The sequence below is a fragment of the Hylobates moloch genome, unplaced genomic scaffold (genome assembly GCF_009828535.3).
Source record: "Hylobates moloch isolate HMO894 unplaced genomic scaffold, HMol_V3 SCAFFOLD_3, whole genome shotgun sequence".
NCBI classification, from domain to species: Eukaryota; Metazoa; Chordata; class Mammalia; order Primates; family Hylobatidae; genus Hylobates; species Hylobates moloch.
In genome coordinates, this window is record NW_026652278.1 from 135,931,102 (window position 1) to 135,959,071 (window position 27,970).

The 27,970-nt window shown below is 38.0% G+C and overlaps 1 protein-coding gene, 1 long non-coding RNA gene and 1 pseudogene across 4 annotated transcripts in view; 2 read left to right on the forward strand and 1 right to left on the reverse strand.

Annotated features, from left to right (window-relative positions):
• The window catches only part of ANAPC10 (anaphase promoting complex subunit 10), a 389,020-nt gene that overhangs the window by 136,045 nt on the left and 225,005 nt on the right, over positions 1–27,970 (reverse strand). The window contains exons 5-7 of one of the 2 annotated variants that reach the window (XM_058436781.1): positions 26,010–26,102; positions 25,141–25,355; positions 24,173–24,295 (exon numbers count right to left, since the gene is read on the reverse strand). In XM_058436781.1, the coding sequence (XP_058292764.1) occupies positions 25,164–25,355; positions 26,010–26,102 (285 nt within the window). In that variant the 3' untranslated portion in view covers positions 24,173–24,295; positions 25,141–25,163. The remainder of the gene's footprint in view (positions 1–24,172; positions 24,296–25,140; positions 25,356–26,009; positions 26,103–27,970) is intronic. The other variant, XM_058436782.1, reaches the window with a different exon arrangement.
• Positions 604–2,357, forward strand: LOC116481208 (60 kDa heat shock protein, mitochondrial-like; annotated as a pseudogene).
• LOC116480142 (uncharacterized) lies at positions 6,549–27,797 on the forward strand. 2 transcript variants are annotated; one of them, XR_009212912.1, is made up of 3 exons: positions 6,549–6,690; positions 7,399–7,723; positions 27,264–27,797. It is a non-coding gene; the product is annotated as an uncharacterized LOC116480142 (long non-coding RNA). The 2 variants fall into 2 exon arrangements; XR_009212913.1 differs by having other exon boundaries at positions 7,518–7,723.

The window sequence follows — 27,970 nt, forward strand, 5'->3', positions numbered from 1 at the left end:
ACATTTAAAAAATAATATTTCGTGATCAAGTAGGATTTATCCCTATCCTAGCAAGGATTATTCAACATACTCAAGTCAATAAATGTTATACACCACATTAACAGAATAAAATACAAAAATTATATGATCATCTCAGTACATGCAGAAAAAGCGTTTGACAAAATTCATAATCTTTTTATGTTAAAAACTGTCAATAAGTTATGTGTAGAAGGAAGGTACCTCAATATAATAAAAGACATATAGGACAAGCCCACAGCTAGCATCACCCTCAATGGTGAAAAGCTGAAAGCTTTTCCAGTAAGACCAGAAAAAGACAAAGTTGCCCACTTTCAGCACTTCTATTCAATATTTGATCATTTAAACTGCTTATGAAGGATGGCTATTAATTCAATGTTCAGCAAAACTGTAGTAAGTCCCAACCAAGGTGTCAGGCACTATTATAATAAATAAGAATACATTATTTAATAAGAAATACATACCACTCCAGCCTTTACAAAACATGTAGTTCAAAGTAGAAGAAAGGACTTTTAATTAGTCATTAGGCAAATAGGACAATGAAACAAAAGACATAGCTCAGAAATAAATATATACTTCCCTCACTGACCGCTGACGACCTGCCTCACCAAGCGCACGCCCTGCCGCCGCCCCGCAGAAACGCTTCGTTTACCCACAGTCTTTTGCCAGATGAGACTGGTGTCCAGGGTACTGGCTCCTCATCTCACTTAGGCTTATGCCAAAGATAATTTTGGTGCAGATGCCTGAGCCTTAATGCTTCAAGGTGTAGACCTTTTAGCCCATGCTGTAGCCATTACAATGGGGCCAGAGGGAAGAACAGTGATTATTGAGCACTCAGAGCTGGGGAAGTCCTCGAGTAACAAAAGATTGTGTGACTGTTGCAAAGTCAATTGACTTAAAGGATAAATATAAAAATACTGGAGCTAAACTTGTTCAAGATGTTGCCAATAACAAATGAAGAGGCTGTGGATGGCACTACCACTGTTACTGCACTGGCACGCTGTATTGCCAAGGAAGGCTTTGAGAAGATTAGCAAAGGTGCTAATCCGGTGGAAGTCAGGAGAGGTGTGATGTTAGCTGTTGATGCTATAATCGCTGAACTAAAAAAGCAGTCTAAACCTGTGACCACCCCTGAAGAAATTGCACGGGTTGCTACAATTTCTGCAAATGGAGACAAAGAAATTGGCAATATAATCTCTGATGCAATGAAAAAGGTTGGAAGCAAGGGTATTATCACAGTAAATAATAGGAAAAGTACTGAATGATGAATTAGAAATTATTGAAGGCATGAAATTTGATTGAGGCTATATTTCTCCATACTTAATTAATACATCAAAAGGTCAGAAATGTGAATTCCAGGATGCCTATGTTCTGCTGAGTGAAAAGAAAATTTCTAGTGTCCAGTCTATTGTACCTGCTCTTGAAATTGCCAATGCTTACCGTAAGCCTTGGTCATAATTGCTGAAGACGTTAATGGAGAAGCTCTAAGTACACTCATCTTGAATAGGCTAAAGGTTGGTCTTCAGGTTGTGGCAGTCAAGGCTCCAGGGTTTGGTGACAATAGAAACAACCAGCTTAAAGATATGGCTATTGCTACTGGTGATGCAGTGTTTGCAGAAGAGGGGTTGACCCTAAATCTTGAAGACGTTCAGCCTCATGACTTAGGAAAAGTTGGAGAGGTCATTGTGACCAAAGACGATGCTATGCTTTTAAAAGGAAAAGGTGACAAGGCTCAAATTGAAAAATGTGTTCAAGAAATCATTGAGCAGTTAGATGTCACAACTAGTGAATATGAAAAGGAAAAACTGAATGAACACTGGCAAAACCTTCAGATGGAGTAGCTGTGCTGAAGGTTGGTAGGACAAGTGATGCTGAAGTGAATGTAAAGAAAGACAGTTACAGATGCCCTTAATGCTACAAGAGCTGCTGTTGAAGAAGGCATTGTTTTGAGAGGGGGTCGTGCCCTGCTTCGGTGCATTCCAGCCTTCGACTCATTGACTCCAGTTAATGAAGATCAAAACATTGGCACAGAAATTATTAAAAGAACACTCAAATTTCCAGCAATGACCATTGCTAAGAATGCAGGTGTTGAAGTATCTTTGATAGTTGAGAAAATTATGCAAAGTTCCTCAGAAGTTGGTTATGATGCTATGGTCAGAGATTTTGTGAATATGGTGGAAAAAGGAATTATTGATGCAACAAAGTTTGTGAGAACTGCTTTACTGGATGCTTCTGGTGTGGCCTCTCTCTTAACTACAGCAGAAGTTGTAGTCACAGAAATTCCTAAAGAGAAGGATCCTGGAATGGGTGCAATGGATGGAATAGGAGGTGGTATGTTCTAACTCCTAGAAGAGTGCTTTACCTTTATTAATGAACTGTGACAGGAAGCCCAAAGCAGTGTTTCTCACCAATAACTTCAGAGAAGTCAGTTGGAGAAAATGAAGAAAAGACTGGCTGATGTTAAAGAAATCACTAAAACCATCAGTTACTGCTTTCAGTTGACAAAATATATCATGGTTTACTGCTGTCACTGTCCATGCCTACAGATAATTTATTTTGTATTTTTGAATAAAAAGACATTTGTACATTCCTGACACTGGATAAAAGAGCCATGTACCAATATACTGCTTTCAACTTAAATCATTGAGGCATTTTTACTACTATTCTGTTGAAATTAGGATTTTAGTGCTTGCCACCACCAGATGAGAAGTTAAGCAGCCTTTCTGTGGAGAGTGAGAATAATTGTGTACAAAGTAGAGAAATATCCAATTATGTGATAATCTTTGTGTAACAAAAATTTGTTTAAAGTTAAAAAACAAATATATACTTGATTTATGATAAAATTAACACATGCTAAGGATGGTCTTTTCAATAAACTGGATATTAAAGATATATATCTTGATGTACTTATTTTATATCACACACAAAAATCATTTTTACATGAATAGTATAAAACAATAAGCTTCTAGGAAGAAAAAACAAGAGAATAAAGTCATGATTTAGGGGTAGATAACAATTTCTTAAATAAGACAGAAAATCTACAAAGAAAAATATTGACAAATTATACTTTATTAAAATTAAGAACTTCTTTTCTGAGAAGATCGTGTGAAAGGTAAGCCAAAGACTAGGAGATGATATTTGTAATACACACATATTCAACGACAGACAAATATACAAAATATATTACAAAAAGAATATAAAACAAACCTCTAACATATCAACGGAGTGTGGTGGGAGAGGCAGCCCAATAACAAAGTGAGCAAAGACTTGAACAGGAATTTTACAAAAGAAGATACATAAATGACCAATATATAAATGGCCAATAAAAAGATATTCATCCTCATTAGTCACCATTATGGAGATGCAATTTATAAAAACACAATGAAGATGCCACTTAGAATGACTTACCATTAGAATGACTAAATAAAATATTGGCAATACCAAATGTGGACAAGAATGCAAAGTCACTAAAATTTTCATACATTGATGGTGGGAGTTTATTTTTTATTTATTTAATTTTTAATTTTTAATTTCTGTGGGCACATAGTGGGTATATATATTCATGGGGTTGGTGGGAGTTTAAATTAGTAGAACCCATTTAGGAAACTGCTTGACAGTATCTACTAATACTGAACATATGCCTACCCATGACCCTGCAAATTCACTCTTAGAAATACACCTAATAGAAATACATAAATCTTTCAGAAACAAAAGCAGATACAAGCATAAAAGAATGTTCATTATAGTAGCAGCAGTCATGATAGCCATAAATTATAAAGGACACAAATGACAATGAACAGTAGAATGGATTAAACAAATCTCAGTATATTCATTCAAAGAAACAGGAAAGAAAGACCATTGCCATTCACACTATGAATGTTACAAACATAATACTGAGCCAAAGAAGACCCCAAGAAATACAGACTGTATGGTTTCATTTATGTGAAGTTCAAGAAAATACAAACTAATCTGTGGCGCTAGAAGTCAAGATATTAGTTACCTTGAAAGAGCTTATTACTGGAAGAGGGAGCAAAGGGGTTTTTGGAGTGCTGGTAATATTATATTTTTTTTATCTGAATGGGTGATAACATGTATTGTGCACATTTTGTGAAAATTCATCTCTCTCTCGCTCTCTCTCTATATATACACGCATGATTTGTTCACACTTTTGTGTGATGCTATAATTCAATTAAAAGTTTATTTAAATGAAAAGAAAATTAGAAATTTGATGAGAGTTTTGGAAATTAGCAGGATGATATGCAAGTATATCACAGAAGACAGATAAAGTCAGGACAGGCATCCTAAAGGACATACTATTTAAATTGAACTATGGGAATTAGCCAGGAAAAAGTAGGTGTGGTGTCAGCAGCAGGGAACAGATGGAGTGGAGAAGGAGAAGACTCTTTTAGGAAAGAAAGGATTTGAGCAGAAACCTAGACACATGAAAAGGGCATAGCTCATTCAAGATATAGAAGGAAGTCTGATGCAAGCAAAAAGACCTAGTGTAGGAATGGCAAGAAATGAGGCTGAAGACATAGGCAAGGCCTAGGTCAGACAGGGCCTTATATGCCATATCAAGAGTTTCAAATTCTATCTTAAATGCAATGGAAAGTTATAGATAGACTTTTAGTACAGGCCTGACATGACCTGGTTTTATTGTTAGAAGATGGCTACAGCATGGAGAATTGATTACAGGGAAGAAAGACTGGAATTGGAGAGACTGTTTAAGAGACTGTCACAGTACCCCAAGTAGGAGATGATGGTGGATTCCATTAGCCTGGACAGAGGGAATAGAGAGAAAGAAATGTAGGATGTACATTGATGATGGGATATAAGGTATAAAGAAAAGGTACAAGTCAGGGAGGTTTCCCAGAGGTCTTTCCAGACAATTGGGTGGATGATAATGCCAGCTATTGAGATAGGGAATCCTGAAGAATGGTTAAATCAAGGCAAAAGGATGTGTTCCATTTTAGACATACTGACTTTGAGATCTCTGCAGGACATCCAAGAGGAGGTCTCAAGTAAGCATTTGGATACATAAGTCACAAATTCAGCACAGAGGGCTGAATTGAAGGCATAGGTCATTAGTGATTCTACTTCTTGTTGGCAATAGAATGTGCGACAGAATTATTTTTCAATATTAACATATGCTTTGTTTTTGTTCAAGAATTCTCTTTTACCCCATAACCTACCCCCATTCTGGCAACAAGACTTTACCATATTAATTGTATCAAAAAAGGGCCAAATTCTAGACTTCTAAGTCAAAGCTCTGAAGGACTTGAAGCCCAAATTTTACATCATAAACAATAGATTCAAAATAATACATAATCAGTTAGAATTAGTTTTCCTGCCCCAAAAAAGATAAAGAGTTTGAGGTTTGGGACAGAAAAGAGTTGAAGAAGTGACAAAAATCTACACTTAGGTGGTTTCTCTGATTAGGGGCCCTATTTATTACCCTCTACCCAGACCTGCCCTGGGCTGAGTCTTAGGAAAGGGAGAGAAAACAATGGAAACCTCAGATATGTAATCAGCTAAAATATCGCGTAAACTATGTCTCAGTTCTCCTGTGAATCCCAGGGAGTTGACAGGTTCTTCAGAGCTACCTTAACATAGGGCAGGGTAACTAAGCTATAACAGACCTGTCCCGGACAGCCTGAGTGTTCCATGTTCCAGTGAGGCATGGGAAAATAACAGAAGTTGCTGAAAGAGAGAAGTGAGCACTAAAGACCTATTGGTCAATATGAGAAAAACATAACAGCCATTTCAATGGATTGATGACCAAAAAGAAGATGAGAACAAAGATGTATCAAACAATATAAAAGTCTTATTAAAATACTATACCTTGCCCCAAATCTACACAATAGATGTTAGCTCTTGCTGGAAAAATACTGCATAACAAACTATCCCAAACTCAGTGTCTTAAAATAAGAACTATTTAGCAAATGTGTCTGCAGGTTTGCTGGGAGTTAGCTGATCTAGGCTGATGTGATGGGGGGTAAATTCTGCTGGACACGTCTCTCACTCTTTTTCTAGGACTGGTGGACTAGTTGAGGCTTGTTTTTCTTATGGTGCCAGTGAAGGTACAAAGGTCAGCACATCCAAATCTGCATATGTTTCAAACCTCTAATCACATTACTCCTGCTAATATCCCACTGATGTATATGGCTGCTAATATTCCACTAAGTCCCGTGGCCGAATCTGGAGTGAAGAGCTCAGGATAGCCTTGTCCAAAGGTATTCAGTAAAGAGAAAGGTGAAGAATTGGGGCCATCGATTCTATGTCTACTACATCCATACTTAGATGAAATCCCTGGAAGTGGAGGAAGGAAATATCTATGATTTAAACACAAAAGATACAAATCAGTGACAGAAAAATAAAATCACATTGCTTGCACACCCAGGATTTCAAACTGGGATTTGAAGGACTATTACAATAGGGGCATAAAAAAATGCAAAAGGAACCCAAAGGAAAAATCCCATTCTGACATCAGAATGACATCACAAATAAGGTGACATTTGATGAAAGTCCTATGAAAGATGAGTAGAATTTTGAACAACTGAGGTTAAGCAAAAGCACAGAATCATGAAAAATATTCTTTGAAATGGCAAAGATTTCTGTGGCTGGATCATGGGATTTATTGAGTGGAGCGATTTCTCGTCAGGAGACCAGACACATGTGAGCTATGCGAATCCACGGAAGTGTTGTTATCTTTCTATTTTTTCCTCGCTTATGTGAAGGACTATAGGTCAGGAACTGTGCAAGAGGAGGAATGTGCATATGTTGGGGTGGGGATAGATAGGGGAGGTCTGGAATGGATAATTCATTTCAAACTCAAAAAAGCAGACTGAAAGAAGACATAGGGAGAACAGACAGAGAAACCATAAAGCTGGAAAAAAATTAGAAAAAACCACAAGAAGACCTGTTTAACCCTAATTTCTGTGGTTTTTCTGATGAAGATGTAGTATTAATTGTTTCAGAGTTCATCAGAGATCCATGTATCTTAAATCTGAGATATAAGCCAACTGAAAACAAACATTCCACTTGAGTGGCATTTTAATGACACAAAGGCTAAAAGGAAAAATAAAAGATTTGCATAGCAATAACTATCATTGCTTTAAAGCTGCATAGAATTTTCAGAGCCCCGAACAACCACCAAATCAGGAATTCAAACCGCACCCTGGGAAGGCTGGGCTTCTTTTTGTTAAAAAGAAAAACCAAAGATCTCTGAGGTTAGTTACCAGGCAGTAAAAATCAAAAGTCCAAACTCCCCTCTAACCACTGAATATTTGCCATGTAGACCCACACCCACCTAGGACATTGCCAAAACCCCAAAAAAGTACTATGACTAAGATCCATGTCTTTCTTTGGGTACTATTTCCACAGAAAGCTTCTTATGTCTCTTCCCTGACATTTCACAAAATAGAGAAAAAGGAAAGGAAAAAAATATCCCTGAGGAAAGGCTAAGTGTAAAGAAGAATTTGATTTTGGCATTGCTTTGAAAGGTTCCACTTACTTCCTCAACCGATGGAATGCTTATTGTTGAACCAACACCATAAGAAAGACACAGCTTCAGCTTCAATAAGACTGCACTGTTTGCAAAAACATTGAATAAATGGATAAATAATAATTTTCGAACTCCTATTGTGTGCCAGAAATGGTAGTGAGAATTCTACATGTGACTCAAAGATCCTGACAAAGATTTTATAAAGTAAGTATTTTTATTATCCCCATTTTATTTTATTTTATTTTTTGAGACGGAGTCTGGCTCTGTCGCCCAGGCTGGAGTGCAGTGGCGCAATCTCGGCTCACTGCAAGCTCCGCCTCCCGGGTTCACGCCATTCTTCTGCCTCAGCCTCTCTGAGTAGCTGGGACTACAGGCACCCGCCACCACGCCCGGCTAATTTTTTTTTTTTTTGTATTTTTAGTAGAGACGGGGTTTCACCGTGGTCTCGATCTCCTGACCTCGTGATCCGCCCACCTCGGCCTCCCAAAGTGCTGGGATTACAAGCGTGAGCCACCGCGCCCGGCCTATCCCCATTTTATAGATGGGAAAGCTGAGGCAGAAATAGGTTGTGTATCTTTCCCAAGGTTGACATGATAAGAAAGTAGCCAAGTCAGGATTCAGTCCCAGCACTCTGATTCCAGGGCTCATCTGCTCATGTGCTATGTTCACTGACTCCTAGAGAAGAAATTAGAAATAACACCACCCTTACATTAAACTTTCCAAAGAATATAAAAAGAACATTTTCCAACTCATTTTATGAGACCTGGATATCCTTCACTAAAAGCTGACATGGATATAATAAATAAGGAAAATTACAGGCCAATCTGTCTTGGTAAGGTAGAAGCAAAAAAATGGTATACCAAAATAACAACGAATTGGTTTCAGAGAATTCATATAAACAAATAAGAAAAAGATAACCGAAAAGAAAAATGAGATTTCACAAAAGAAGATATCCAAATGGTTAAAAAAAAAAAAAAAGGAAAAAAACTTTTTTTTCCTTAAAAAACTATTTTTAAGTGCTCAATGTCATTAGTCATCAGGGAAATGCAAATTAATGATACAACATGTCCACCCGAATGATTACAAGTAAAAAGACTGACAAGACAAGGAGCTGGTGAGTATATAAAAGAAGAGGAACTCTTGGTACAGTCACTTTGGAGAAGAGTCTAGAAGTAGCTACCACAAGTGAAGCCATAAAATGCCCTATGAACTAGAAATTCAACTCCTAGGTTTTTACTCAGCAGAAATTCACATATGTGCACCAAAAGACATGTACAAAAATGTGTTTGTGACACCTTTATTCATAAGAGCCCAAAACTGGCAACAACCTAAATAACTATTAACAGTGTAATGGAAAAAAATGTGATCTATTTATACTAGGGAGTACTATACAGCAATAAAAATGATCTACTGCTATACACAATAATTTGAATAAATCTCACAAATTACAATGTTGAGCAAGAAAAAAGCCAGGCATAAAAGTGGGCATACCCTCTATTTCCATTTACATACTGTTCTAAAATAGGCAAAACGATCTATGGTGACAGAAGTCAGAAAAAGACTTATTCTCTGGGAAGTGTTTGTAGTGACTGGTAAGAGAAAAAGGATGCTGGGAATGCTTTATTTGTTGAAGAGGGCATTGGTTACATGGTTGTTTCTACTTAATGTTTCAAGTATAGTTCCAGAAGTAACACCTTGGTGAGAGAGAAGGTAATCCAAATTCGTGGTATGTGTATCTTAAGTGAAAGTGGTTCAACCAGGTAGAGGAACATCAAGCAGACTAAATTTCAAAATCAGCTAAACATCCATAGCATCATTTATTGAGTATCTAAAATATGAATGAAACAAATGTTAAGTCCTGAAAATAAAAAGATGAAAAGGCAAACTTCCTATCAGCAAATTATTCACAATCAAGCTGAAAAGGAGGTATAAAAATAATCTATTTCAAAACAAAGTCTGCTCTCTTGGAGTTAGGCAAATAGTTTTGAGAGTTTAGAGGAGTGAGGGAAGGCCCTCCAGAAGTGGCAACACTTAAATCTTGTAAGTTTTGCAGGGGAAAGGGCTTCAACAGCCCTTCATCAGCCCATCCATCAAGTGGGAGAGGGAGGGGGTCTGGGCAAAGGTATTTCAAACAGTTGACTTCATTTGCAAAAGAGGACACTGAGAGAAAGCATTGTCAATTATAGGAACATTAGGTAGGTAGGTATAACTAGAGCTGAAAATGCAAGACAGAAATAGAGGTGAGGCTGGGCAAGTAAGGGTCTTGGATTTTTATCCTGTGGGACATTGGAGCTATTGGAGCTATTGAAGAATTTTTGTTTAATCTAATGTGAAGGGTAGATGGGAGGAAGGTAAGACTGGGAAGATGAGGTAGGAGGTTTTGCAAAAATTCAGGAATATATGTCAGGTTTTATTAAACAATTCAAAATCTTAGTGGCTTATAACAGCAAACATTTGTTTCTTACTTACAGGTCTGTGGGTCAGTCATGGTCAGTTTTAGCTTGGCTGGGTTGGGCCAGGCTTGGCTTGGCTCTAGACTGCATAGACAGACTCATGTGTGCTCCATGGGTTTTCCATTACAAAATTTATGATGAAGGAGCAACGTCTTTTCTGTTCTTCTACTGGTGGATGGCAGGAGTGCAGGGAGGTAGTGGGGTGGGCAGAAACATGCAATATCTCCTAACGCCTCTACTCAGAGCTAGCACAGCATCTCTTCTATTCACCTGCCATCAGCCAGAGTCTCATGGCCAAGCTCAGTGTCTATAGGACGAAGTAGGATACTCTACCCATAGGGTGAGGAAAGAGAGAATGAACACTTGTTGAACATATTAGCTCAATCTACCACACCAGGCAAAAGATTATGAGCCACTAAACTAAGGCAGACAGAGTAGGAATAAACAAGAGGGGATTAAGAAACCAAGACTAACCACATTCTGATCCTAGCTATTCTGGCTGGACTGAGATGGACTGTCTTGTGAAGAAACTAGGAAATTAAACCAGAAGTTTTAACTCAAGGAAGTGCCTGATTAGAGTTGGGTAGTCAATCTAAATCAATTAACTAATTTGAAAACATTAGCCCAAGATGAGAAATTCAAGAGCAAAGCCTCTCAAAGAGAGATAATGAGAGAGAAGAATTTAAATCAGTAGTAGGAGGTGGGGTCAGTAACAATCTTGAGCTTATTCCAGTCCTCGAGGTAATGAGCATCCTGGGAGCTCTCAAAAGGCAGCCCCAGAACATAGAAAGAATGACAGAATAGAAGAAGTAGGAATGGGAGAGTTTAGGATGACTCCTAGCGGGGCAGGCTAACAAATTAGGTAAATACTAGGGTCCTGCTGGGAATTATGGGACAGAGAAGAAGAGAGTTTCAGAAAAAAGATGGTAAGTTCAATTTGGCTTGATTTTTGAATCTGAGCCATCTAGGTGAGCATGCCTCCTAGTGAGTTGACAATCAGGCCATAGAGCTCCTTCCTGTTTTCACATTCTAGAATTCCTTTTCTCTCCTCTGTCATCCGTCCAAAGTCTAAAATTTTCATGATCATTTAAACTTCCAATGCTGTCTTCCTTCTCTGAGGTGCTTACATTTGAAATTAGCATACCTCATTTAACATGGGCCATTTGTGTTATATATACACATGCACACACGTATGCACACATAACAATTTTGTACCCAAAAGTAAACTGCAAGTTACATAATGACAAGGCCTTATGTGACTTTTGTATCTTCTTCAGAACTTTAGCACAGTACTAGAAAAATGTTGAAACCTAACTAAAAAATGCATTTGATAATTAACTATTTCATAGTACTTTTATGACCTAGTTCGAACAATTGAAATAATTCTTATTCTTTAAATGCTTATCCTGGTGTGTATCTCCATGACTATATCTTTGTGCAGTAAACAATTGTTGAAATTTTAACCTTGATTCATACTAAGTGGCAGACAAAAGTTAACCTGGTTTAAAAATTAGGCCATAATAATCAATAATCAAGAGTCTTGAGAGTTGAGAGTTTGTTTTGTTTTTTTTCAAGATGGTAGATTAGAGGCTTTTAGCACATCTAGGCTACTTGAAAATAGCAGGATAGTACATAAAGATCAACTTTGTGAGCTTTAATTCAAGAAGAAAAACAAGAATCCACCAGAATTATGAAGGACACCCCAGATCCCGGAGACGAGAACACTGGCAAAGAGCCTCCATGACAGTATCAGGCTGATAAAAAAGTGAATCCCCAGTATGTAAGAGAGGCAGAGAGCCTTCCTCCATGACTCACCTTTCCACTGGGGATCTGAGCAACCCAGGCCAAGTGAGAATACTTTGTTTCCCCCAGGCTCTGGAGCTAACTTGGGGAGAGTCTAGGAGACACTGTAAGGGAAAGATACCAGGAAAAGCTGCAGACATTTTCCTAGACTCATAACTGAGAGCAGAATGCCATTTTTAACGGCATTGGTAGGAATATAAATTAGTTCAGCCACTTTGGAAAGTAATCTGGAGATTTTTCAAAAAAATTTAAAGCAGGACTACCATTTGACACAGCAATTCCATTACTGGATATATACCCAAAAGAAAACAAATCTTTCTACCAAAAAGTACATACACTTGCATGTTCATCACAGCACTATTCACAATAGCAAAGACATGGAATCAATCTAGGTGGCCATCAGCAGTGGATTGGATTTTTAAAATCTAGTATGTATACACCATAGAATACTACACAGCCATAAAAAAGAACAAAATCATGTCCTTTGCAGCAACATGGATGCAGCTGGAGTCCATTACCCTAAGTGAATTAACACAGGAACAGAAAGTCACACACTGCACGTTCTCACTTACAAGTGAGAGCTAAACATTGGGTACTGATGGACATAAAGATGGCAACAATAAAAACTGGGGACTACTAGAATGGGGAGGGGGAAGGGGGAAAGAGTTGAAAGACTAAGTACTGGGTACTATGCTCAGTACCTGGGTGACAGGATCAATTGTACCCATGCCTCAGCATCATGCAATATACTCAGGTAACAAACCTGCTCATGTACCCCCTGAATTTAAAATAAAAAATGGAAAAAAAAAGAGTTGACAAGACTGAATTGTCAACTGTTTTGTGGTTTCTTTCCAAGCAGATGCCAATCAAAAGAAATAATACATGTTACAAATGTAAAAGCATCCAGAAAATCTAAGTATTTTCTTATAAGTGGTTTTGATTTTTTATATACTTTACATTCAAGTTACTGTCCATTCTACGAGAGAAGGAAGTATAGAGAGTAAATGATAAGCTCAAACTTATACAACTTTTTGTTTGGAGGCAGGAATAGAAGACAGGTCTCTAACTTTCAGACCAGAGCACTAAGACGAAGTGAGTGTAAACTCATAACCAGCTGCTTGATCCTAGTAGGGCAGGAATAAAAGACACAATTGGGGCAGCTAAAATTAAAGGGAATGTTTTTAAGTCTTTTAGTTCCTTTTTTAAAGGTAGGCTTTGAAAAACTTCATTTTGTGAGGTGTTCAATGGGGACCTGGAAAACTGCTCTTAGCATTTTAACATAAATTAAAAATCATTTAAGCAGACCTCTATTCAGCTCTTGCCAACTGCACATTTATTTTTCTGGTAAAGGAGGCTTTGCTGTTGCAAATGAAGGGGAAATGAAGGCATTAGAGTTTGGGCATATCAGTGAAAAAAAAGAGTGAATGTGGATGTTGGATTAAGTTGCTCTCATGGCTGCAATTCCATTTATCTGGGCAAGGAATTTGCCCCCCAACAAAGCACTCTTTAAAACATTCCCTGAAAACTTAAGTCGCTGTGTAGAATCTGGAGTTGCTGCAGGTGTTTCTTAAAAGCTCATTAGCCCTCCAGAGAACTATGAAAATAAAATCACATCAGACCTAATGAGAGTCAGAGAGCAAGGTGGTCAGGGAAGAGCTAAGTTAGGAGGGAGCTGTTTCAATTGCCCCTGTATTGAGAGGTGGGTGACCTCCAAGAAGCCTGTAAGCTTAGTTCCATTTTGGATAAGCAACTGAAAGAGTGGGGGATGGGAATGGGGAAATGAAGGATAAAACATTACTTGCTAATTCTAAACATATGTAGCCCGCGCATTGGTGAGTTGAGGTTGGCAAAGGGTAAAACAAAATCTTGCTGCACTGCTTTCCTCAGTGACAGCTATATTTGTTGATTTTTCCATTGGCACCGAGCATTTTGAGTCTCCATTTTCTTAATTCTGAAACAACAGAGGGCAGTCATCTCTCACGGCTGAATACAACACTTGACATCTATGTTTTCATATAGAGAAGATCATCCTCTGTGGGCCTGCAAAACATCAGTCTCACTCAGGCCTACAGAGTAGAGAAATTTACATATCCACAGTCTGGTGGGTTCAGAGACCACAGACTACACCTCTTCCTTTCCTTCTTGGCTTCTTCCATTTCCTAAAGCATAACCAGTATCTGAATAGAATATGGCACATAAGGTTCTTCTCCACCCGTTTTCTCCTATTAATAGAACATGGCAAAGGAAAAATCCCATGAATGTCAACAGCTAACTCAATTAAAGATAGCCCACCTGGAGTGAAAATTAATCAGTAGCCTCTTCTTTTAGAAGGTGAAAGAGAAGTCAGGAAGGGATGTCACAAGTTACCATATCATGGAACGTGAGAATAACATGAACCAGGAAGCTGCATGTTCTGCAGGAACTAAGAAGACAAGGTATATTCTATGATAAGTAATGTAGCCAAAAAGCTTCTTTTTCACTGTGCTTAAGCTAGGACTGGCTGGGAAATAAAGCAGCTTTGTGAATATTTTATTAGTTCTTTCTTATGGGTGAAGTACTTCTTGTAGAAAAACCTTTATTAATTAAAAATGAGCTTTACGAGAATAAGTTTCCTTACTTCTCCCTACACTTCTGCCAAATCTTGTCCCAGTAGGTTGTGAGAGAACCCAACCCACTAACTATGGTCCCATTTAAAGTATTATAAACTTTGTCCTCTTTGAAGTTACAGAGCTGAAATATTGTACACTTTGAGCAGTCTGTAAGCTCCTTGAGAGTGAGTACCATCCATATTCATCTCAATATTTAGCACAACACCTACCATTGTCTGTGAATATATTTCAACTGGTATCAACTAATATTTATAGAGAATACACATTGCCCAAAACATGTTATTAGCATGACACGGGATATAAAGGTAATTAAGAAATTTATCCCTATTCCCAAGGTCTTTCTACAATAGAAGAAGGTGATTAGAGATGTACAAATATTACAGTAATGCCAGGTGAAATAAGAGAAGTATCGTGAAAGAAGTACAAATCATGAAAGAATTTTAAAGGAGAGAAAAAGCCTCTCTTTCTGGAGGTATCTGATATGGTTTGGTTCTGTGTTCCCACCCAAATCTCATATTGAATTGTAATCCCCAGTGTTGGAGGATGGGCTTGGTGGGAGGTGACTAAATCATGGGAGTGGTTTCTAATGGTTTAGCACAATCCTCCTAGTGCTGTCTTGTGATAGAGTTCCCAGATCTGATTGTTTGAAAGTGTGTAGCACTTTCTGCCTTGTTCTCTCTCCTGCCAGCTATGTGAAGATGTACCTGCTTCCCCTTTGCCTTCTGCCATAATTGTAAGCTCCGAGTCCTCTCTAGAAGCAGAAGCCTGCACACCCTGCAGAATCTTTAGCTGATTGAACCTCTTTTCTTTACAAATTACCCAGTCTCAGGTATGTCTTTATAGCACTGTGAGAACAGACTAATACAGTATCCATGAAAGCTAACTAGAGCCAATAATTTTTTAGATAAACCTGACAGATCAACAGGATTTAAATAGGCAGAGCTCAAAAAAGAAAACTGCTTAGTGCGATATGCATACAGAGAAGAATGATTCTGTTTGGCCAAGGAAAAGGACACACAAAGAAAAGTGAATGTTAAGGCTGGAAAGGTGGATTCAGTCTAGCAGAGTTTTCTCAAGTTGCAGGTTATGAATGGATAAATATTGTCTGTTGGTATTTGGTATCTATTCATGGCCCTTTCTATTCTATATTATGGTCCCATACGTCAAGCTCTAGAAAGCTAAATATTACATGTGCAAGACTCTTTTGCAGCTTAGGTTTTATATATGATTTAGAATCTGACAATGAGATGTATTCCTATAGAGTTTGGAAGCCAAAAAGGAGATGTGAGCCAGTGGTGTGCAGCAGTGTCAGCTAACAAGATTGAAAATTTGGAAGACATTTCAGAGAGCATTCCAGGAGTCCAGTTTTCTGAGGTTATGCTGGGAAATCTCCAAAGTTGAAAGATAAGACACTGTGCCTTGAACACCCTACAACTATGAAAAAGGCAGTATTTGGTAGTCTCTTTCCATTCAGAAGGCAATATGTATGAGTATGGCAACTATGGGATAGTCTCAGCTGGGAAAACTCAGCTCTTTGACACATGGTGTCATATCTTCCAGCAACCTAATACTGTACAGGATTTGGAAAAAGAAACAAACACACAGCACCTTTTTCAGCTTCTCCTTCAGTCAAGTTATCTGTTATCCCATTGACCAATGCAAGTCTCATTGCTAAGCCCAACAACAGATAGAAAGGGACTATAAAGTTACAAGTCAAAGTGTATAGATACATGGCAGCCATTAAGTGGGGCCATTAATGCAATCATCTACCAAACTGAGTACGTGTTGAAGCTGCCAGTTTTGAGTAGGTCCCAGAATAAGAGAAGGCTCTGCAGCCAGTCTAGGCTGCAGTTCAAGAAGCTCTGGCTTTATGACCCAGTATATCTAATGATTTTAAAATTGTTACAGATGCAGATACTATACATGCACTCCAGCAAGTGTTGATAGGAAAATCCTGAAATTATCAGAGCAAGCTATTTCCCTCTTGGGAAATACGTATTTACCAAATACTCTTGCTACATTGCAACCTCTCCACAAACTAATACACATGGCCTTATGAGGAGTTCCCTGCAACTAATTAATTGAAGAAGAAGAAAAAAATGTCAGCCTGGTTTGTAGCTGGCACCAGCCAAAACTGAACTGCTGCATATTAAAGCCCCAATTGTAAGTTGCCCAATAAAAGAACAATCAGAAAAAGCAATATGTTCAATGAGCAAAATTTTATGCATTTTTTTTGTCTTTTTTTTTCTTAAGATCCAATTTTAGTTGAAAGAAAAAGCAGAGGAAGGATTAAAGGTCACTTGAGCTGGTTGAAACAAATATACACCTCAGGGAATATCCGCACAGGAGCCCACACCTTTGCTGCCACACAAACACAGAGAAACACGGTGCGTGAATAACAGGAAATGTATGTTTAAGAAGTCACGTGGCATGCAAAGTGAAAACAAGGAAGCAGACTTGCCCTCAAGGTGGAAGGTCCAGCAGCGGCTTTCCACTAGGAAAGTATCCAAGTCATGGCACCAAATATGTTAGCGGTGGAAGGGATCCGAGTTACACCAAGTTACCAGTGGCCTATCTTCGGGTCTATAGCAATTTCAATTCTTGCTTCCTCAGAAGACAGAATTCGACTGAGTGGCATAAGGCAGAATTAGAGACTGAGGCAAGCTTCAAAGCAGGAGTGAACATTTATTAAAAAGCTTTAGAAGAGTAAGGAAAGGAAGGGAAAGAGAGAGAAGAAGGAAAGTACCGCTTGGAAGAGGGCCAAGCAGACAACCTGAGAAACCAAGTGCACCCAATGAGCAAACTTAAATAGTGCATCTGGCTCTACGCTTTGCCTGAAAAGACAGAAAGAAGGGTTTGAATCTACAGTCCATGGGAAAGAGCTAATGGTTTGGCCAGACAGTCTTGCATGGGAAAGAAAAAAGATTAGAGAATTAGTTACAAGAAAGTCTGGAGAAAAGGCCTATTGCTGGACTCCTCAGTATGGCAGAGTAGGAGAACATTGTGTTCCACTGAATTCTCACCACAGGGCTGGCTTCTCCATTGAGGAGAACCTACCTAGTGAGAAGAAAACCTGTTTTGTGTATTTCATTTAGGCTTTTTCACTGGCTACCCTAGGGCTTGGTCAATAAGCATAGAAACTTACTGGCATGATAGCCGAGATGGAAGTGATGCACGACTCAGCAATATGAACTTTCTCTCACCAAGGAAGATGCAGAAAATGATACTAATGAATATCTGCTACATCAAGGAAACAGCAGAAAACACATAAATGTACACAAACACACATACAGAGAGAGAGGGAGAGAGATGTGAGAATATTGTATCCATAAAATAGAACAGTTATGGTATTGAAAAAGGTAAAATTATTTTAGAAATAATTAGAAGTTTAAAATATAACTCTTGATTTAAATAATTCAATATATAGACTAAATAGAAGAATGGAAAAACATAAATATCAAATAACTCAGCTTGAAAATTGAAATAAAAAAATTATCCCAAAACACAGTAGTAACACAGTACAAAGATATGTGAGTAGAAAACTGGAGACATAAAATATGGATGTAAGAGTTCTAATATTCAAAAAAGAGCCCAAATAGCCAAAGCAATCCTAAACAAAAAGAACACAGCTGGAGGCATCACACTACCCAACTTTAAACTGCACTACAAGGCTATAGTAACTAAAACAGCATGGTACTTGTACAAAAACAGACACATAGACAAATGGAACAAGTTAGAGAATCCAGAAATAATGGGGGTACACTTACAACCATCTGATCTTTGACAAACCTGACAAAAACAAGCAATGGGGAAAGGACACCCTATTCAGTAAATGCTACTGGGATAACTGGCTAGCCATGTGCAGAAGATTGAAACTGGACCTATTCCTTACACCATATATAAAAATCAACTCAAGATGGATTAAAGATTTGAATGTAAAACCCAAAACTATAAAAATCCTAGAAGATAACCTAGGAAATACCATTTTGGACATAGGACATGTCAGAGATTTCATGACAGAAATGCCAAAAGCAATTGCAACAAAAACAAAAATTGACAAATGGTATCTAATGAAACTAAAGAACTGTTGCACAGCCAAAGAAACTATCAACAGTATAAGCAGACAACCTGCAGAATTGAAGAAAATATTTGCAAACTATGCATCTGACAAAGGTCTAACATCCAGAATCTATAAGGAACTTAAACAAATTAACAAGCAAAAAAACACCACCATTAAAAATTGAGCAAACGACATAAACAGACACTTTTCAAAAGAAGACACAGTTGGAGCCAACAAGCATATGAAAAAATGCTCAACATTGCTAATTATTACAGAAAAGCAAATCAAAACCACGATGAGATACCATCTCCCACCAGTCAGAATGGCTATCACTGAAAAGTCAAAAACAACAGATGTTGGTAAGGTTACAGAGAAAAGGGAAGCCTTAAACACTGCTGATGGGAATGTGAATTAGTTCGGCCATTGTGGAAAGCAGTTTGGCAATTTCTCAAAGAACTTAAAACAGAGTTACCATTCTGCCAAGCAATCCCATTATTGTGTATATACCAAACGAAATATAAATTATTCTACCTTAAAGATACATGCACATGTATGTTCATCAGAGCATTATTCACAATAACAAAGACATGGGATCAACCTAAATGCCCATCAGTGATAAACTGGATAAAGAAAATGTGGTACATACACACCGTGGAATATATGCAGCCATAAAAAAGAATGAAATCATCTCATATGCAGCAACATGGATGAAACTGGAGGGTATTATCCTAAGCAAACTAATGTATGAACAGAAAAGCAAATACCACATATTCTCATTTATAACTGGGAGCTAAACGTTGAGTACACATGGACACAAAGAAGGGAACAACAGACACTGGGGCCTTCTTTAGGGTGGAGGGAGGGAGGAAGGTGAGGATCCAAAAACTACCTATTGGTACTATGCTTTTTACCTAGGTAACAAAATAATCTGTATGCCAAACCCCTATGACACCCAATTTACCAACATAACAAACCTGCACATGTACCCCTGAACCTAAAATAAGAGATAAAAATAAATAAATAAATACATAAATAAATAAATAGAAAAAATGATGTGGGAAAAATGTTTAATCATAAGAACTCAAATACAAGTTTACGCCAAACAAATCTGAAAATTAGTTGAAATAGATAATGTAGTAGAAAGTAAGCAAAGTTGACTCAAAAAGGAGCTGACACCCTGAAAAACCCAGTAACTAGAAAAGAAATTTAGAAGAAATCAAAACTCTAGAAAGGGCACAATGCCCAGACAATCTTATAGGCACATTGTATTAAACCTACAAAGAACAGATAATTCCTGTATTATTTACACTGTTACAGAACATAGAAAAAAATGGAATGCTTTCAGCTCATTCTACAAATTTAACATCACACTGAACCATAACCAGATAAAAATAGAAAGAAAGAAACCCACAAAAAAATCAAAAAATCCAAAGACAAATGGAGGCAAAAATCTCCCCAAAAATATTGGAATTTTTTATATTACACTTTAAGTTTTGGGATACATGTGCAGAACGTGCAGGTTTGTTACTAGGTGTACACATGCCATGGTGGTTTGCTGCACCCATCAACCCATCATCTATGTTAGGTATTTCTCCTAATGCCATCCCTCCCCTAGCCTCGCAACCCCCAACAGGCCCTGGTGTGTGATGTTCCCCTCCCTGTGTCCATATATTCTCATTGTCCATCTCCCGCTTATGAGGGAAAACATGTGGTGTTTGGTTTCCTGTTCCTGTGTTAGTTTGCTGAGAATGATGATTTCCAGCTCCATGCATGTTCCTGCAAAAGACATTAACTCAACCTTTTTTATGGCTGCATAGTATTCCATGGTGTATATGTGCCACATTTTCTTTATCCAGTCTAACATGATGGGCATTTAGGTTGGTTCCAAGTTTTTGCTATTGTGAATAGTGCTGCAATAAACATACATGCACATGTGTCTTTATAGTAGAATGATTTATAATCCTTTGGGTATATACCCAGTAATGGGATTACTGGGTCAAATGATATTTCTGAGTCTAGATCCTTGAGGAATTGCCACACTGTCTTCCACAATGGGTTGAACTAATTTACATTCCCACCATCAGTGTAAAAGCATTCCTGTTTCTCCACATCCTCTCCAGCATCTGTTGTTTCCTGACTTTTTAATGATCACCATTCTAACTGGCATGAGATGATAGCTCATTGTGGTTTCGATTTACATTTCTCTAATGACCAGTGATGATGAGCTTTTTTTCATATGTTTGTTGGCTGCATAAATGTCTTCTTTTGAGAAGTGTCTGTTCATATCCTTCACCCACTTTTTGATGGGGTTGTTTGTTTTTTTTTCTTGTAAATTTGTTTAAGTTCCTTGTAGCTTCTGGATATTAGACCTTTGTCAGATGGACAGATTGCAAAAATTTTCTCCCATTCTGTAGGATGCCTGTTCAATCTGATGATAGTTTCTTTTGCTGTGCAGAAGCTCTTTAGTTTAATTAGGTCCCATTTGTCAATTTTGGCTTTTATTGCCATTGCTTTTGGTGTTTCAGTCAAGAAGTTTTTGCCCATGCCTATGTCCTGAAGGGTATTGCCTACGTGTTCTTCTAGGGTTTTTACGGTTTTAGGGTTTTTATGGTTTTAGGTCTTACGTTTAAGTCTTTAATCCATCTTGAGTTAATTTTCGTATAATGTTTACACATTGAAGGGGTCCAGTTTCAGTTTTCTGCATATGGCTAGTCAGTTTTTCCAACACCATTTATTAAATAGGGAATCCTTTCCCCATTGCTCGTTTGTGTCAGGTTTGTCAAAGATCAGATGGTTATAGATGTGTGGCATTATTTCTGAGGACTCTGTTCTGTTCCATTGGTCTATATATCTGATTTGGGACCAGTACCAAGCTGTTTCTGTTACTGTAGCCTTGTAGTATAGTTGGAAGTCAGGTAGCATGATGCCTCCAGCTCTGTTCTTTTTGCTTAGGATTGTCTTGACCATACAGGCTCTTTTTTGGTTCCATATGAAATTTAAAGTAGTTTTTTCTAATTCTGAGAAGTGTTGCAGGAAGTCAGGGACCCCAAATGGAGGGACCAGCTGAAGCCATGGCAGAAGAACATAAATTGTGAAGATTTCATGGACATTTATTAGTTCCCCAAATTAATACTTTTATAATTTCTTACACCTCTCTTTACTGCAATCTCTGAACATAAATTGTGAAGATTTCATGGACACTTAGCACTTCCCCAATCAATACCTTTGTGATTTCCTATGCCTGTCTTTAATCTCTTAATCCCGTCATCTTCCTAAGCTGAGGATGAATGTTGCCTCAGGACACTGTGATAATTACCTTAACTGCACAAATTGTTTGAACAATATGAAATCTGGGCACCTTGAAAAAAGAACAGGATAACAGCAATGTTCAGGGAACAAGGGAGATAACCTTAAACTCTGGCTGCCTGTGAGCTGGGCAGAACAGAGCCACATTTCTCTTTTTTCAAAAGCAAATAGGAGAAAGATCTCTGAATTCTTTTTCTCAGCAAGGAACATCCCTGAGAAAGAGAATGCATCCCTAAGGGGAGTCCTCTAAAATGGCCGCTTTGGGGACGGCTGTCTTTTACGGTCATAGATAAGGGATGAAATAAGCCCTGGTCTCCCATAGCACTCCCAGGCTTATTAGGACGAGGAAATTCCCGCCTAATAAATTTTGGTCAGACCGGTTGTCTGCTCTCAAACGCTGTCTCCTGATAAGATGTTATCAATGACAATGCATGCCCGAAACTTCATTAGCAATTTTAATTTCGCCCCGGTCCTGTGGTCCTGTGAGATCACCCTGCCTCCATTTGCCTTGTGATATTTTATTACCTTGTGAAGAGTGTGATCTCTATGACCCACACCCTATTCCTACAGTCCCTCTCCTTTTGAAAATCACTAATAGAAACTTGCTGGTTTTATGGCTCAGGGGGCTTCACGGAACCTGCCAACATGTGATATCTCCCCTGGACACTCAGCTTTAAAATTTCTCTCTTTTGTACTCTGTCCCTTTATTTCTCAGACTCGTCGACACTTAGGGAAAATAGAAGAGAACCTACGTGAAATATCGGGGGTGAATTTTCCCCAGTAGAGAAGAAAGTCAATGGTAGCTTGATGGAGATGGCACTGAATATATAAATTACTTTGGGCAGTATAGAAATTTTCATGATATTGATTCTTCCTATCCATGAGCATGAAATGTTTTTCCATTTGTTTGTGTCCTCTCTTATTTCCTTGAGAAGTGGTTTGTAGCTCTCCTTGAAGAGGTCCTACACATCCCTTGTCAGTTTTATCCCTAGGTATTTTATTCTCTTTCTAGAACATAAATTATCACATAAACAGAACCAATGACAAAAACCAAATGATGATCTCAACAGATGCAGAAAAGGCCTTCAATAAAATTCAACACCGATTCATGCTAAAAACTCTTAATAAACTCGGTATTGATGGAACGTATCTCAAAATAGTAAGAACTATTTATGACAAACCCACAGCCAATATCATACTGAACGGGCAAAAGCTGGAAGCATTTCCTTTGAAAATCAGCACAAGACAAGGATGCCCTCTCTCACCACTCCTATTCAACATAGTATTGGACATTCTGGCCAGGGCAATCAGGCAAGAGAAAGAAATAAAGCGTATTCAAATAGGAAGAGAGGAAGTCAAATTGTCTCTGTTTGCAGATGATGTGATTGTATATTTAGAAAATCCCATCATCTCAGCCCAAAACCTCCTTAAGCTGAAAAGCAACTTCAGCAAAGTCTCAGGATACAAAATCAATGTACAAAACTCACAAGCATTCTGATACACCAATAACACACAAAGAGAGAGCCAAATATTGGACATTTTAACTCGGTAGTGCATTAAGAGAATTACAGCATGAACTGGCAGTCTTTTTCACAGAAATGCTAGAACAGGTTAACATTAGTCTGTCGTTTAGTGTAATTCACTACACCAAGAGCTTAAAAAAGAAAAATTACATTATTATCTAAATACACACGAAAAGGTACTTGCTAAAACTTAATGATCACTCTTGATAAGAAAAGTTTTTATTCAGCAAACTGACAGAAGCTACCACCAGAAACCTATATGATACTTCTGATGAATCATAAAGACTATTCCCATTGAAGTTTAAAACAAGAGGAAGGTTCTGTTACTCCCTCAGTGGGAACAAACTCCAACAAAGCAAGGTAGTAAATCAAGAAACAGAAAGATATGGGATCCAGGAAGCAGGAGATACAACACAGAAGAGAGGCAAAGGAAATCCTCAGGATTACTGTGAAGGAAAATCCAGAGTGATAAATGTGCAGCAGATCTAGAAAGTAAGGTACAGGAGGTTGAATGATTACTGGAAGGATAATTCAAAAACAACTAAACTGATAGGAAAGTGTTAAAATTCATTGTGACAATATGTAGACTTCAGGCAGAGAGTCTGCATACAAATTAGTAATACATTTACAAAAACTAAGCAAAGAAAAAATGAATTAATGATTAACCCTTCACAGGGAGACTTAAGAAAAATAAATATAGTATTCTATATGACTCAGCTGAAAATACTATTTATAATCATTGGGCCAGGCACAGTGGCTCATGCCTGTAATCCCAGCACTTTGGGAGGCCGAGGCAGATGGATCACTTAAAGTCAGGAGTTTGAGACCAGACTGGCCAGCATGGTGAAACCCCGTCTCTACTAAAAATATAAAAATTACCCCCACATGGTGGCAGGTACCTGTAATCCCAGCTACTCAGGAGGCTGGGGCAGGAGAATCACTTGAACCCGGAAGGCAGAGGTTACAGATAGCTGAGATCACGCCACTGCACTCCAGCATGGGTGACAAGAGTGAGACTCCATCTAAAATAAAAAAAAAATATAGCCATAATAACATGTAATATGTAAATTGAATACTGATTTAACAAAAATTGTGATATAAATCATCTGGGAATCCGGGGGAGGGTATGTATTAGAGAGCTACTTTCTAATCTTCCATAATAGTAAGTCAATGAATAATGCTTAAAATTGAAAAAATTTAAAAGTAGTAATATAAGCATGATATTTAGAAATGTAAGTATAAAAAACAGAAGAAATAGCTTTGAGAATTGAAAGTGGTTGCCACTGAGGAATGACAGAGGTGAAGAAGGATGCAGCAAGGACTGCCAGTTTCTATGTCGTGTAAAACCAATTTACTTACTTAAAATACCTTCATATATTCCTTTAGTAAAAATTAAAACTAAATTCAGATTTTAAAAAACACTGACAGTATCCAGTAAGGACACAGAGAAACATATGTAGTCTCAGACCTGATAGCCAAGAGAATAACTTAGTACAGGCTTTTTGGAGAGCATGTTGGCAGTAATATCAAAATTTCAAATATCCTTATTATCTAATCCAACGATTCCTCCTCTGGCAAGTTATTTTAAGAAAACAACAGGACAGATGTAAAAATTTACCTAAAAGGGTGTTCACAGCATCATACTTTAAAATACTGGAACATTCTGACTATTCATGTACATTAATAAGGACAGATTAAGTACATTATATACTTCCATACAGGGGAATACCTGCAGACTTTTACAATATTGACAAAAAGTAGTGGTTTCAAATCATGTTTTTGGAAGTCTATATTCATTTCTCTAGGGCTGCCATAACAAAGTACCAAAATCTAGGTGGCTTAGAAAAACAGAAATCTATTGTCTTACAGTTGTTGGCTAGAACTCTTAGATCAAGGTGTCAGCAGGGTTGGTTCCATCTGAGGGCTGTGGGGGAGAATTTCTTTCACGCTTCTCTCCTCCTTCTTGTGTTTGCTGGCAATCTCTGGGGTTCCTTGGCTTGTGGATGCACCACTCTGATATCTGCCTTTATCTTCACATGGCAGTCTTCCTATGCATGTACCTGTGTCTGTGTCCAGATTTCTCTTTTTTGTAGGGACACGAATCATGTTGAATTAGGGTCCACTCATCTTAACTTTGTAAATACCCCATAAGCATTTGGTCACTTTCAAAGGAACTGGGAAAGTAGGACTTCAACATCTGTTTACAGAATACATGCAACCCATAACAGAATTGTGGGGTCTCTAAGGGGTGCCTCAAAAACTATTGCAATTAACTGTTGGTCCTGAGCTGGTGAGCTCTAGACTTCCCTTGTCCACTTTAACTATAAAAGTTCCAATTTTTATAAATTAATATTCTGAAAGTTCATATGAAGAAAAGCTTCCACAATTTAAAATGTTTAAAAGCAACCATTATAAAATTTATTTATATATGTGCCAAATATATTACTAATTAACAAAAGCAGTTTGCAAGCATGTGAATATGTTCCCAGTTCTATATAAGTTTTAAAAAGTCACCGTCTATATCTACAGTGCTTATATTTAGATGAACACCATTTTTGGTGCAACATATCCCCAAAATATTCGCAGTATTAACACGGCTACAATTTTTCAAGTTCCCTTTATATTTGTCTTCATGCTTTTCTATATTGTCTAGTTTTTTGCAATGATATATCTTGTAATTTAAAAAGACTATATTATTAAAGAGACAAAAAGGTGGCCAGGTGCAATGGCTCATACCTGTAATCCTAGGACTTTGGGAGGCCAAGGCAGGCAGATGGCTTGAGCCCAGAAGTTCACAATCAGCCCAGGCAACATAGCAAAACCCCATCTCTACAAAAATAAAAATAAAAACAGAAAAGGACATGATATTCAGTAAATACATGTTGGCAAATTGATCAATATAATTTTATTAGTCTGGCTTGACTTATAAGACTTTTGAACTGAGGGAATTTGCATAATTATTCAAGTTCTACTCTTCAGAACATCAGTCCTTGCCATTCAAATCCTATTGATGCTCTCTGATAAAAGTGAGTCTGCAAACCCAAGTCTATTCATGGATGAACAAATAAAATGTAGTACAAACATACAATGCAATATTATTCAGCCTTTAAAAACAAGAAAATTCTGACACATAGTACAACATGGGTGAACCCTGAAGACATTATGTTAAGTGAAATAAGCCAGTCACAAAAAGACAAATGCCATACGATTCCACTTACATGAGGTATTTAGAGTGCTCAAATTCATACACACCAAAAGTAAAATGGTAGTTACTAGGGACCGGGGGCAGGAGGAAATGAGGACTTATTGAATGAGTATGGAGTTTCAGTTTTGCAAGAACAAAAAAAGTTCTGGAGATGGGTGGTGGTGATGGTTGCACAACAATGTGAGTGTGCTGAACACCACTGAACTGTACACTTAAAAATGGTTAAAATGGGCCGGCCGAGGTGGCTCACGCCTGGAGGCTGAGGTGAGTGGATCACCTGAGGTCTGGAGTTCGAGACTAGCCTGGCTAACATGGTGAAACCCAGTCTCTACTAATAATAACAAAAAACTTAGCTGAACTTGGTGGTGCACACTTGTAATCCCAGCTACTTGGGAGGCTGAGGTGGGAGAATCACTTGAACCCAGGAGGCAGAGGCTGCAGTGAGCCGAGATTGCAGTGAGCCGAGACCGTGCCATTGCACTCCAGCCTGGGTGACAAGAGCAAAACTCCATCTCAAAAAAAAAGTTAAAATGATGACTCTTGTGCATAGTTTACCACAATTAAAAAAATAAAAATAAAAAAAAGACTTTGATCTTAAAACACTTCAAGGTAATGTGTACCACCTATCTGACTTTCATTTTTAATATCATAAACTCATTTACTTATTATTTTTCATTAATGAATCATTATAGTCACCATTTTCATCATCCCCATCAGCATCAAAGTACTGCAAAAACCAGTTGTATGCTTTATTCTAAAGATCACTTTTCATTTTCTTTATACAGGCAGCATAAATACTTTTTGGAGAAAAACACTATGAGGAGCATTGAGAAAGTCCTCATTTGGAATACTTAGCTGGACTTACCTAAACTGAACTTTCCCTTCCTTGACCCAGGGCAACCTCTGCCAAGCCCACCACCCTCCAGCTCCTATGCCATGAAAGATGGAAGAAGATAATCAGAAAAGCCACCCAAGAAAAGGAAAAGGGAGAATCAGTTACATATCCAGAAAACCAGAAAACAAGAAAACCCAAATCTGTTCCAGTTCTCTAGTTTCACCTTAAAGGCAAAGAACTGTAGATGCTTGTGAGGAGCTCTTCAAAGCCTGAATTCATAGCCTCTCTACGCGGGAGGTTACCAGCATCTGAAGAAAAACAACCACTACCAGAAAAGCTCTTCTTTGTTTTCATTCTTTGCAGTCCTTCAGGAAACTCTTGATAATGTGAAATGTTATTACTGCAAATGTTGGCTCAAGCAAGTTTACTCTAGAGTCTGACTATCACTGACTTGTTCGCAAAATAAAATCATTTTTAAAGCCTACGAGGAAAGCCAAGAGCAAACCACAAATCAGAAAACCACCAAGGCGGGCTGGTCTCATTGCCAGAATTTAATGTGATCTAATGGGAGGACAACAAGATGTGAGAATTTGATTTTACGATGCTCCATGTAACATTTGGCAATATGGAGGGGTTGGGCCCAACTTCCCCATCCTT